Genomic DNA, 13,976 nt, shown 5'->3' on the forward strand with positions numbered 1-13,976 from the left:
TATGCAATGTGTTAATTATTGAAACTGTCCTACCAATTTGGTTTGAAACTGTCTCATTGCTATTTATTTCTCAATAAAATTATGGAAATAAATAAATAAATAAATAAATATATAACCGTTGCTAATAATAAGCATTTGTATGAATGAATGAATGAAAAGGGAAGTAATGTCATTCAAAAACTCACTGCCTCCAATGGGCAAGGGCTTTACCACACATTAGAGAGATTAGGCTGAATTTAGCACGGATTCTGCTTTAAAGGGAGAAAGCAGTCCCTTAAAACACAATATTTTGAGAGAAAATGGTATAATATAAGGAATATAATGTGGTACAGATAGGGCAATGGAGGAATTAAGATACAAGAGAAAATTATGCTATACCTCAGCTCTCACAGGAAAAGGAGACATTTTATAGGATCCTAAAGAGCAAAGAGATATATGCACACAGGCAGGATGGAAAAGCATGCAGAGGGAAGGAATGACTTGAGGCAGACAGGAGAGAGAGACAGCTCATCCTATAGACCCAGGACCAGCTCACACCTTCGGGGGAAGGAGTACAGTGGGTGAGGAGATAGAAGAGAGATGCCAAAGCCTCCAAGCAGCATATTAGTCCCAGACTAGAGAAGCAGGAAAGAGGAAACCAGTAACTGTTGTAGTGGAAGACAGAGCCCCAGGAGTCATTCTGGCGATTGGCACAGAACACTAGGGAAGGAATACCTCACTATGCAGATAGCCATTCTCTTCAGAAAAGTTACAGGATTGCATCCAGGTAGTTTTGTCTCTGATTCAGATTAAAATTAGAAACGCATCACACTTCTCTGGCTGCTATTTTCAAATCATGAGCACATACATGTACCTCCTGAGCATGCTGCAAACAACTAACTGAAAATAGTGTCTTCAAGTCTCTCTGAGTATCCCATAGTTATCAACATAAGGATAGATCTGAAATGCCTTGGCCATTAAAAACAAATTATATATATATATATATATATATATATATATATATATATATATAGCTGGCAATATGGCTGCCTACTTAGGCAAACACAGCAACTGAGGTTGCCTACTTAGGCAAACACATGCTACACCAGGCCCCCACCCCGGCCACCTGAGCCAGCCACCAAGTCCAGGCGTGGTGGCATGCCTGTTATCCCAGCGCTGGGAAGGCTGAAAACAGGGGGATCACTATGAGTCCAAGCTACATAGTGAGACCCTGTACCAATTGCATAAAAATAAAAATACAGATAAAATAATTTCTATAGATACAGTGATCATGATTGTAACTATGTAACTATATTAAAATGGCCATTAGACCATTTTTACCTATTTTTTTTAAAGCATACTAGCTCATTAGAAAAGATTCCCCCTAACATTGCTAAGGCTTGAAAGCTCCTCTTTTCAAAGCATGTCCAGGTTTAGGGAATCTGATTTAAATACATTTTTTAACTTTTGTACAAAGTATGTTCCAATATAGCTACTTTCTCTTAATTCATTGAGAAGAAAGATTTGTACTAACACTGTGTGGACAGGATATCATGTCTGCATCTTGTACTATGAATAACCACTATGAAGACAACAAAATGCAATGTATTAATCATTGTAACTGTCCTACTAGTCGGTTTTGAAACTGTCTCATTGCTATTTGCTTCTCAATAAAATTAATTTTAAAAACGTATGTTCCATATAATAGGTGGGCAGTAAGTACATGTTAACTATAGACTTTAAAGTACCTATTTAGGAAAAATTAAACATCAATTATTTCAAATCAAATCACTTTGAATTCGATTTTTACGTGTAAGCCTCAAAATACATAACAAATGCACATAACTATTTTTATTCATCATATTTTTATTATGAAGTTTGGAACAGGTGACATTTGAGATAATGTCCTTCCCCTTCTTAATTTTCTTTCTTATCTTAATGGAACTGTCTCTCATGTATAATATTAGAATGCCGGTGCTGTCCTATTTAGAATTTGGGTGAATTTGGACAACTTCTAAAAGTACATTAAAAAATTACGGAAACTTATGAGAAAAGCTGGTACAAGTGAAGCAGGACAGACTGCGCATCGGGAGCACTGAGCTCCGGCCCCAGCACGAAGCAGCTGTAGGGCCCCTGGAGCGAGTCACACTGCCACTCCATGGCCCTGCCTACCTCACAAAAGAAAAGGCTGCAGTTAGTGACAGAGGAGCATGACTCAGTGCCCCGTGAGACTCGGTGCCATGTGACTCATCAGTCAGAGCTGGGCAGCGAGGCCTGGGAATGTCCCCAGCGGGCTGCATGTGTGTGTTAGTCTTCACTCCTAATCATCATAAAGAGTCACCTTTGTGCTTGCAACCATACTTCTGAGCATATATGCAAGTGAGCGTGGAAAGTTGCGACAGAAAGAAGCAAGTCATTCAAGCTTTGTTTTCCAATTTGGGGACCCAGTGGCAAAATTGCTTCCCAGCTCCTCACACTACAATTTACCCATCCGCATTCACCACCAGCGCCCAGCTCTCTAGCAGTTTCTTTGACTTCATTCCGTCTCACTGCGAATGCAGTTGAAAAACATTCATCTGACTGAAGAGGACAACACACCGCCCCTGCATGAGGCTAATTGGTTTATACAGCAATGACACTGGGGCTTCTCTGCTCTGATCTGAGGGTACTGCCAATCTTACGTATAGCTGTCCCACCAAATCACATAGCATCTAATACCAAGTATGCGCTGATCAAAACCAGATGCAGAATAGGAGAAAGATGTGGTTCAAAGCTTACAGCATTGCAGAATAGTGGCTCTACACATTCCTGGCCTGATCTGAATGATATTCTGCAAATATTTCAGGCCAGTATCTCTCATCTATCCCAGCCCCAATCACTTCATGATTGAATTTCATGAGTTGGCATTATCAACGTAAAATCAAAAATAAACTTGAGCCAACACCAATATATCTTCCTGTAAGGTGATCCTGGAAAACAAGTGTTCTATGCTTACAAAATTTGGGGACAAACTGAATACTGACTCATAGTGAATTTGTTTGACTCAACATTTCCCAAATTTGCTGGGAAATAGCTCCCTCCCTCAACTCCCAAGGGACATCTTTTAACAGCTCTAAGGACTAATATTCCACAGAACTACCAGCAAGATGAATTAGGGCAATCCTGTAATGTAATTCTAGGTTTATACCAGATATTAGAATCTGAAGCAGACAGAGACAAATTGTTGACTGAAGACATATCAGTAAAGAAATCTGATTTGATGTCTAATTAAGCCACTTTGATGAAGCTCAGAGAATTCTTTTGCAAATATACATATTGGTATGCTGTAAGTACAAAAAGGAAAGAACAACTGTAGAAGAAAACAAACAGCTTCCACCTGCCACCACTACCTCTCTCTTCTTTTGGGGTACTCTTGGAGGAATAAGTTCTAAATAAAAGGAAACACTGCACTGACTTCAAAGAGGTCTAAAGTATTCATCGGCAAAAGGGGAGACGAAGGGCCAGTGCCTGAGTGGCCTAAATCTAGACCATCTGCAATAATTCTCAAGGTCTCTCGAATGTCTCCCATCCACAGCAACCCCATGCAACCATAATCTCTGCTTCGGGTATTATTGTCTGCTCCTGCCCAATCCCAACATAGTAGAATTTTTACAGCCAGGTTGAATACCTTAAGCTGTATGCACTTTCTCACATATTACTATGATGAAATAAAAGGGTCATGAGAACCTAAAATATGTAGCACAGAGAGCAATCCAAACATGACTGGAACATGGTGTTTTGAAGAGTCTTTCTCTGACTACTCCATTCTTTCTGTCATCTAGAACCCTGCTTTGAATTTTAAACCACACACAAATTTAATAGTCGATTATATAAATATATTATGCAACACTCTAATTTGCTTCGTGGGAGCAAGTTGTCTTTCCAAATAAAACATCACAACCCACAAAGCCCAGCTCTAATGACCCATGCTACCTATCCCAGTGTTAGACAACCAGAAAGCCAACCAGCCAGTACTCACTATTGAGAAATTAAAGGAATTCAGAAAGAGATATTAAAATAATGATGAGCGCCACAAAACAGTAGCGGGGCCCCTCTCTGCTCCAACTCCCACATGGATAGAAAAGCAAACCAACCAAATGCATTTCTGGTTAAGAAAAAATTCAACCCATATAAACCATTAACATACATCACCCCTACTGGTTTTCATAAACTTCTATATAAAGCACAACAAAGATTTCTCATTTAAGTATTTGGAGTAAGGCAAGCAAAGGTTCTCAAGAATATCAGTAATGGAATTTACTTTTGAAAAGAATGAAGAGAAAAAAGGCGCAAGAAACAATACAACCAAGGTGGCAAATCCAAGTCACAAGAAAGCCTTGTAGACTTTGGAGCTCACCGAAGGCAGTCCTATGGTAGGAGCATAGGACGCCACCTTTCTTTTCTCCAACCCTTAGGGGGCAATCAGTGAGCTAAACTGAATTACTCATTTGCGAAAGATTGGGTTGATAGAGGAACAGCACTAAAGAGGGTCAATTAAGCCAGCCCCATTTTCTTTCCCTCTTTTAAAAATTCTTCAGCTAAAAACAGACCTCAAATAACAGCATCAGCTGCTAATCTAAAATCTTATCTGCTTCTCCTGGCCTGACAGCCTACTTCCTGGTGCTTTAGACTATAATGAGGAAATGGAGAACAAAGTAGAAATTAGATGTTTTGGATTTTAGAGATGCCCAGGACCTTAGGATTATGTGAGTTAGTGGCAAAGACTGTGGATAGGTAGGGCTCTAATTCTATTAAATGAAGCCCAAAAAGATGAACTGTCTTGGCCCAACCTGAGTCTTGTATCATTTACTTCATAAGGATAAATTAATCCTAGAAACTAGTGGCCCTAACCAAAACTGTACACAACTAGAAAACGAAGAGCCTTCCTTTTACCTCTCTCATCTGATATGTGCCTCTCACATTTTACCTTGGGAGGTGACAGTGTCTGTTAGGACACTCCAGCATGAGGCATCACTAGGCAGGCATAACACCCTGGTCTGATAAGGTGATACGCAAGGGTGAAAGCTGGCACATACTTAAATCATGAAAGACTAAGAAGCTGAGCCCTAGAGCCACGGCTCAAATCCTCTCTCTACCACTGGACAACGTATTAGCTGAACAACTGCAAGTTCATCATCAACAGAATGAGAACAACCTCACCCACAGCTACTAAGAGCCATTCCAGCCACTTGACGTACTGCCCAGCAAGAACTATGTGCTCAGTGAACGTTACCTAATATTAATCCAACTAAACATTTTCTTAGAACTTTCCCATAGCTATCATCTTTTAAATATTCATTATATCAACTTCTGGTTCTATCTAACACATGCCTTGAGAAGTTGATTTTTCAAAAACATTTTTTCTCCTACAAGAATAAAAGGTCTTATGTAATTATAAGCAAAAGGCAACATTACTACTACCATTGCCTGCACCACTGTTTTCTATTCCTTTATCCCTTTTCTCTTTCTCCTGTCGCTCTTCTTTCTCTTCAAAACTGCATTTGCTCCCTTAAAAAATCAGAACTTTTATGTCTGAAAAGTATACATTGTAGTTCAATTCAAGCTTTAATATTGCCTGGCTGTGAGTCCTTATGCCAGTTTCTTAACCTTTCTGAGGCTGTCATTCATATGTAAACTTAAAATAACAAGAGTAACTAATACCACACTAAGTACCTACATACGATTACCCTCCATGTGAGCCATTTCTCCATTTCTCAGCATTGTACAATGGGTTTTTAGGCAGCACCCAATTTTTTCTACACAGAGAGGGAAAGGAAATTGTAGCTGCTAATTATCTCATAGGAAATAGAAACACAAGCAGGCGCATTTCTGCAAAGTGTAATATTCTGATTCTCAGAACGTCATGAGGGTCACAGCCCACATTGAATTTCCTCATCCAGATACCCAATTGCTACTGCTGTGTGGGTTTGGTTAATTTAAAAGAATAGCTGCTGGAGTACTTGGGGAAACTGTTACATAATCAGTTTACTTCAGAACAGGGTCACAGCTAATTTAGGACACAGGCACAACTGAGGACAGTTCAGGAGGAGAGGATGAAGAAGCGTGAGGCCCACACCACCTCCTGGGGTACCACCATGACTTTGGGGGAAAGATGGAGAGGGGCTCTGAGCACTCACAGCCAGGGGCTGGACAGGGAGCAGGACAGTAGCATTGCTCTGGCACGTTTTCCTCCCCACAATTTCTATCAGTTTTTCCATATGGAAAAATTGAAAGCAATTTGAATAAATCTAAGTTAATGCCCCTTTAATGAGCAACACGTTTGGGAAATGAAGTGGGGGCCTCGCCAAGGATAGTGACGAGACAGAGAAGCAAGCTGGTGATCTCTCGCTGCGCCCCTTTTTCACAGCCAGTGCAGTCCACTTAGGCCAAGGTGGGAACAGCTCTTCTATGAAGCTCAGAAGAACCCGCCCTCTCCACAGAAGGTCACTGAGACAAACTGCCCTTTCTGACTCCACTGCAGCCTCACTCTGATGACAAGAAGAGGGGAACGTATTTTAGATTTATTATCACCTTCTTCCGACTTCTATGAAAAGCAACAGAAAGAGCGATAGAAAGACATGAGGCTCTAGCGCACCAGACTTGGGACAGGTGGTCCTCGTGAGGACTTCGGTGCACAGTAGGGTGACGTCACCAGGCTGGCAGCACAATGGGCCACGTGTGTGACAGTTCTCACTCACACCCCAGTGACTCCAGTGAATATTTAAGGGCAGTGGGCAAGAGGAGCTGGGACCACCTTTCTAGCCTGGCATATTCCAACTTGACTAACGTTCAGTTGCATGGGCTGCGAAGCCCTTTTCTGATTCAGCTCCATGAGAGCTTTGATTCTCTAGCCAAGTGTGTATCTCTTGTTCCCTGAGTGAGAAATATAAAGGTAGCAGCAGCACGAGCTGGCAAGGGTTTGAATGAGCGAGTGACTGTCAGGGAGAAGTGCCCAAGAACAGCTTAGAAAGAAGCACAGGCTCTGCTGTGGATGTGTAGTTGGAGATACATGCCCAACTATCACAGTCTGAACTCTGCTCAATTATATGGGTGTCCTCAAGAGAAATCACAAGCATCCAGATAGGTTGGACTGCGATGTCATGGAAGGACAACCAGAGGTAGAAACGGAAGATCCAAGGTCTGGCTTCTGTCCTGCTTCTGAATGCTGTGTGTGACGACATACACATCTCTTGTGCTCCACAGACTGGGTGGCTGCTTTCTAGTTATGTAACTATTTCTAAGTCCTGAAAGCCTCATCAGAAGAATATACATCTCAGAATATTTACTTAGTAGTATAGAGGGAAGAGTGACATAATGTATGCAGAGAGCTCAGAACACTGCCTAGCGAATTGTAAGTCTCAATAAAGCCTAGCTGTTAACATGACTACTCAAAAAGCAAGTGGCATAAAGGCAGTTCTACCGTCTCTTGTAGGCTTTAACGCTGTTTCTTTTCTATGCTTTGGTGGGGTGAAAGAAAAGGGGCTCTGAGCATGCTGGCTAAGAAACCTAGGCTAGACAACAAAGATAAGTTTGTTGTGACACCTGTAGAGTGGTGATGCTTCAGCTTCATGATCTCAGGTGAATCCTGATGATTGCCAGAAAAGTCAAATTGCCGTTAAAATAATAATCACAGTGCTGGACAAACAGAACATAGTCCCTGTCCTGTGGTTGCAGTCACATCCTGAGATACTGGAGAGCTATAAATTCCTTACATGAAAAATGTCCTCGTGAATTACAGTGTTCACTTTCTGGTGAAAAGTCATTGAGCAAGTGAAGACCCACCCACACCGGGATCACTACTGTCATCTGAATGATGCTGCTCGATCCCAGATTAACACCTTGTTAAAGCTGGGATAGCTTTGCCTGTACATTTTGTAACTTTGTATCTCCTGTCCAATTCCCAGTATACAAGAAAACCTCCAAATTATATCAGGCTCAAGGACAAATTACCAAATAGAAGCTTCCTTCATACTCGTGAACCAGAGGATGGAAGTCATTCCAATAGAAATGACTGACTCTTGGTAAACGCAATTCACACTTCCTAATTTCTGAAAGTTCTATAGACTCGAGCCAGCCCATTCAGGGTGGCACCACTAAACTCTATACATTCTATTAGAAATGCAAGCATAGTATCTTCAACTAGACCAAGCTATTAGATATTAATGTTCAGACAACACCTACCTCACTCCAGACCAGCATGGTACCGAATATGACCTGTAACCCATCAAAGAAATTGTCCCCTATGATGATCACAGTAGCACCTCCCGTCGTCCATCCTTCACTCGGGCTGATGGCTTTGATACAGGGAGTAGCTGCTTTTCAACACACATGAAAAAGAGAAGGAGTCGGCTGTTAGAACCAAACTTTAATGATGGGAGACTTGAGAAAAAGAAAAAAAAAAAAATTCTTTTATCTTTTCACGAATAGAAAGTCCCTCAAGATCTCAGCGTTTCCTAGCTGTGTTCAGGACCCAAACCTAAGGGTGCAACATCAGTTCTTAAAAGCATTCTTTTCATTGTTTCCATTAAGACACATACAATTTATCCAGATCCTTAGCAAGCTTAAAATCTTATGAAACATAACACAGAAGTAAAATTGAATTTGTGAAATATGATTCTTTAAAATTGGATGACTTTTTGGGCATGTACTGGAAACCTTATAAAACTGTTTCATAATTAAACATTTCTCCTGAAAAGAAAACTTACACATGTTTAGATAAACATTTCTGCCCAATGAGAAGCGAAGAAAGAGAGCAGGCTGGACTAGCAATAGTGCTCGCTCCATGCTCCCCATCTGTAACACTAACATAGCAGCGCTCCTTATTAAAAATCATTACAGTTTTTCTCAAATAAATGTCATAGACCCCCATTTTATAGATTCAAAGAGCACAAGGTCACTTTGGGTGAGTTATGTAACTAAATTGCTGGGGCGGGGCTCCCTATGACCTATGCCTTGTGTTTCCCAGGCATAAATCCCCAGGACAACATTTTCAAAATTTCATCTCTTCCCTTTCCGTCTTAAATAGCCTTTGGAGACGGGAAATACTTTGATTCCAAACAGACTGGCAGTGGTTTGCCCAATGAGAATGACAAACTTTCAGTGGAATTGCTAGGTACCAATGTAACTGTTGAATTACATCTTTGAAATCTCTTCTAGGGTACCTTGGAACCACTGAGGTGTCTGACTCCACAATACCATGCTGCTTTTTTTCATGATGACTTTTACCAATAGCAATAAAACCAAAGTCTGGAGTAAGAGAGATAATTGTATAACAAGAGGGCATGAGACCCTTCTCCCCAGTGAAAAGTTCGTTAAGTACTCAAGACTGACTTTTCAAGCACTGAAGCCAATGAGAACACAAGGTAATTTTAACAGGGGAAAAACTGGCCAAACAATGAGTTTGTCAACTTTGGCAGAGTGTCACACTTTAACTTTTGTAGGAAGGAAAGAAAACAGTGAGCCCATCCCAATGGGACCACTGCTCACGTGTCACCAGAAAACAAGTAGAACAACTCTAATTCTGATTCAAATTAATCTTTAAAAATTGTATACAGAAATTTGGAAACATCCAAACTACACATTTCATATTGGCTGAACTCACAGCACGCATCTGCAACTGAAACAAGGAAGTTCAGTCAATGATTCCCTTCCACTTTATCGCCCCAACAAAATAATTAATCAAGGAAATGTAAATGCTTAGGACTTGATTTGAGACAATATAAATGTCTCCTGTCTGATTTCTAACACACATAGGGGTTTAATTAGTGTTTCACAGGCACAAAACTTTTTCTTTTTTCTAAACAAAAGCTTTCTTGACTAAGGATATAGCTCAGGGTTACAGCACCTGCTTGGCAAGTGTAAGGTCCTGAGTTCAATTCCCAGTTTAAAAAAAAAAAAGCTTGCTTTAAAAGTGTTTAATACTGAAATAGTGGTGATAAAATATGATGTATGATTCCAAGCAATTAATAGTATAGATATATCATATTTAATAACTATTCAATTTCTTAAAATATAAGTGGCTTTAAAACATTTTATTAGTATCACCCAACTATTCTTTTTTAAAATTTATAATTCAATACCCTTGTTGCCTGAGTGGAACAGAATTGGTATTGCTACCTATCTGGATACTTCTAAAAAATACTGAATATTGGCTTCATTGAATATTGGTTATGATAATGCTACTAATATCAAAGCAAGAATACAGTGGTGTCATTAAATGATTACCCACACTGGGTGCAAAACAGTCATTATGTTTATTATACATACTAACATTTATGTTTCTGTTAATTTTTTTAGCATGCAGATGTACTTATTTAGATAAATAATACGTTCTCAAGGCTTTTTAGCATCGTGCAACGGGAGCCAAAGGGCTGTGCTGGTGCATCTTGCACTTGCCTGCAGCAAGAGCTCAATGATGACATGGTCAAGACCTCCTGCTTTTACACTTGACACCTCTCTCCTATTTTCACTTGTTGTTTATGATGTATGAAGTGCATGTGTGCATGTGTGAGTGAGTTCATATGCATGTGTGTGTGCTTTCAAACACTTATATGTTAACTGTCTGGAGGAAGGCTCTGCTCCATCTTCAATACCTTCTCTATCTCCTGCACAGATTACATGCCATTCTTAGAGCAGTGAAGTCATGCAGATCTAAGTTTACACTCCAAGGAGTTCTCAAGGTGCCACATGCACATGTCTATTAGCTCACATTTGTCTTGAGAGGAAGCTCAGGGGTCCTTCTCTGCTGCTAACTTGGAAAAATACATAAAGGACACGGGGCATTTCCATTGACATACAGTGGCAAGAGGATGCCATTGGCTTTCAAGAGCTAGAGTAGAGGTCAAGGATGCCAAGTATTCAACCATGCATCAGATAATCCCCCAAAATGAAGAACTCCAAAATGCCAAAAACACAAGATAAAAAATATTACAATAGCTAAAAGGAATTGTGCCCAAGAGCTGTTGTTAAGAATTCACAGGCCCATATAGGTCAAGACAAGAAATGGAAATGAACACAGCAGCCTAGGGTGTCAAACAGGCATGAGATGAAGGGCTACTGATACTCAGCTTTAGCAAAGCCCTGGGGATTGAGGCCCCATAGAAAGCCAGCCAGGGAAGCTCAGCTCCAGCCTTTGGCAATCCCATGCAAATGCAGGGCCAGAATTCTCTAGCCTGCTGATCTTTCAAAAGAAGCCAGGAACATAGTTTTTACATGAAATTTCCTAATCTTTGAATGTTGGGCTAATTCAGTATTTGCTTAAGAATCCAATGTCTCTGAGCTGGCTTTAACTCATTAGCTGCCATTTTATACTTTTGTCCTATAGCAACAAATGAACCTAAAGAGGACCAGGAAATACTTTGAGTGTGGCCAGAACTACACATACCATGTTCATGGCAAGACTGACAACAAAAATCAAGCAGGAGGTGCCCCCCAAAGGAGAGTGCTTAAATAAATCATAATATTTCTATATTTGAAAAGATGAAGAATTTTGAAAAAATTAGAATGATGAAAAATTCCATGAAATGACGGAGGGGATGTCAAAGTATGTTAGTAAGTGAAAAAGTAATTCATAAGCTAAAAAAAAAACCCAGTGATCCTGCTTATTTTTAAAATGCTATAAATGATCATGGGTATGAATGTGTGTATGCATGTGTGTGTGTGTGTAGTCATATGTGAAACAGGCATGCTGGAAAAGGTTTGGAAGAAAGGAGGTATACCAGTTGTCCACTGCCTTATGACAAGGTAACGTGACTAGAGTGGGCTGAACAGGCAAGGAAGCCTGCCAAGTTTTACTCTATTGATATTTACATTGTATAAATTTTTCAATGAGCATATATGGTAATGCACTACAACAAAAATTAAATGAGAGCGGAGCATTGATAACAGTTGTACTTTTGATAGCAAATCGATTATAAAAGCCAACAAACTACCCAAAACCAGTGGCGTGGTCTTGTGGACCCTGAAACTCTCCTTCCCTTTTCCCCTTTGGACAGGTGTTGCCTGAGGATGCTCAGAGAACACCTGAGGAAGCCGTGGGCTTCTCTTTGTTTCATGCAGGATACCCAGAAAGAAGCAGAGGGCAGATAGAGAAAGATCATTTCTTAGTAGTTGCACTGTATGGATTCTACAGAATTTGAGAGTGAAAAGACTCATAAATGGGTTCAATTCAATCCAGAAATGCAATGATCAATACAACTCTATCTGCAAGAAAATATTATGAAATTGGGAGTGAGGGGCTATTAGTGAATACAAAAGTATGTTTTTTCACCAGTTAATTCTTGATTTAATTGCTCTAATAAAAGAGCCTTTCTCCCTCACGGATGAATTTTCACACTCTGTCCACAGGACGATAAGCCAATTTCTGGCTCTAAATTTCACTAAAAATAAGTTTGGTTGTTTTGTTGGGGTTTTTTTCCTGCTTCTTTTCTTTAATCCCTCCCCCACCCTTCACCAGCCACCAAAGTAGAGGAGATTTTCCCTCCTTCAAACTATGACAATAACATGATTACCCCACCAGTTTAGCATAATGGCTCTGAAACGCTTGTGGCACACTGCACAGTTAAAGTGGAAATTATTAGGTAGCTCTTTGTTATAATAATGATCACTCCACAAATAAAAGCTCTTCTCCCAAAGGTACTGCAAGGCACAAAATGCTAATTCTGAAGATTATGTGTGCGCTTTTATTAAATATTACTATGCCCTGCCTGTTTGCGGGCTTCTCTGCTCTGATTGTTTTATGAGTACCATGTTAATGTCATTCCCATCTTGCTAGCAGCAGGCACACATTTTAGCGTTTGTATGAGAGTTGATCAAAGGCCACGTGCTGGGGGAATTGCTGAGAAAACATGGACAAGCGATAAAAATCTAACAGATTAATTGGTTTAAATTTCATTTCAGGGTGTTGAACTTTGGCTCGGGACTTTAATACTACACTGTGAGTCAGGGCCTAATTACCAGATTTCCAATTTGCTTCTGAACAATGGTTGCGGGGAGACAGAAAAAGAGAGGGAAGAATTTAAAAAGAAAGAAAGAAATCATTCAACCTCCAGTACATATTTAACAACTCGCGTGCTGCAGACAACTGCACTAGAAGGTATTAGCTGCCACCCGCATTACCTCCGGAGTATTTCTATTTCCTCGCGGTGGCCTCAGAAGGCAGGGGAAATCACGGATGCCCTGCGCACTTTAAAATTTTCTGATTTACAGGATCAATGGCACACGCTTTGTGTGTCTGCACACATGCACAGGAGCAGCAGGCTTTTATTAGCAAGGTGAATTTATAAGCTGGACCTCCAATAGGAATGATCTATTTCACTGATAGAAAGCAAGGGCCAGGAGAGTCATGTTTACCTCGGAGTTTATGGGCGGCCTTGGGAATAAGGGTTAATTGAGCTCAGAGGTGCCTGCCACCGAGGTGAATTAGTGGCATGTATGGCTATCAGCAGGGGCCCGAGCTGTTCTTGCTCTCGCCTCTGAAATCTCTAGGTGCCATAATCAATACCTCACTTTTTTGGAGAAACCATGGACTGTAGATGACCCCCGTTCAGCATGTATCGTATCTCATCCCCAGTGAGGCTTTTCTGACAGTGGATGTCCCGCCACGGAAGCCTGATCAGAGATACGCTCTCTCGCCCTCCCCGTTGCTGTTGGACGGAGTATATTCTATTAGTTGTGCAAAGGTACAAATGGAGAAAATCCCCGATCCTGTTGTAAATCTCAATGTGAGATTCCACTTTGAAGGGGAACAAAGGTCCCACTCTGCTTTGGGTGTGCATGGCGTATGGAAGCACACCAGCACTTTTGAGATTCAGCGTTGGTGAGATGCTAAGAACTAGACTGGCAGTGGAGGTGGGCACACTGGCCCAACCCTAACTGGCCTCCAAATAAAGAAGTTATGGCACACTGATTCTAACTTGTATTTCAAAATGGCCAAGGACTCCAACTGCTCACTATATATA

At 40.7% G+C, this 13,976-nt stretch overlaps 1 protein-coding gene across 3 annotated transcripts in view; it reads right to left on the reverse strand.

The window, feature by feature from the left end:
* Window positions 1–13,976, reverse strand: part of Ebf1 (early B cell factor 1) — a 402,224-nt gene that overhangs the window by 100,865 nt on the left and 287,383 nt on the right. For 2 of the 3 annotated variants that reach the window (XM_004629396.2, XM_023713136.1), the window contains one exon: window positions 8,200–8,333. In XM_004629396.2, coding sequence (XP_004629453.1) covers window positions 8,200–8,333 — 134 coding nt within the window. The remainder of the gene's footprint in view (window positions 1–8,199; window positions 8,334–13,976) is intronic. The other variant, XM_012514323.2, reaches the window with a different exon arrangement.

This window comes from Octodon degus, unplaced genomic scaffold, assembly GCF_000260255.1.
Source record: "Octodon degus isolate 3935 unplaced genomic scaffold, OctDeg1.0 scaffold00029, whole genome shotgun sequence".
NCBI lineage: Eukaryota > Metazoa > Chordata > Mammalia > Rodentia > Octodontidae > Octodon > Octodon degus.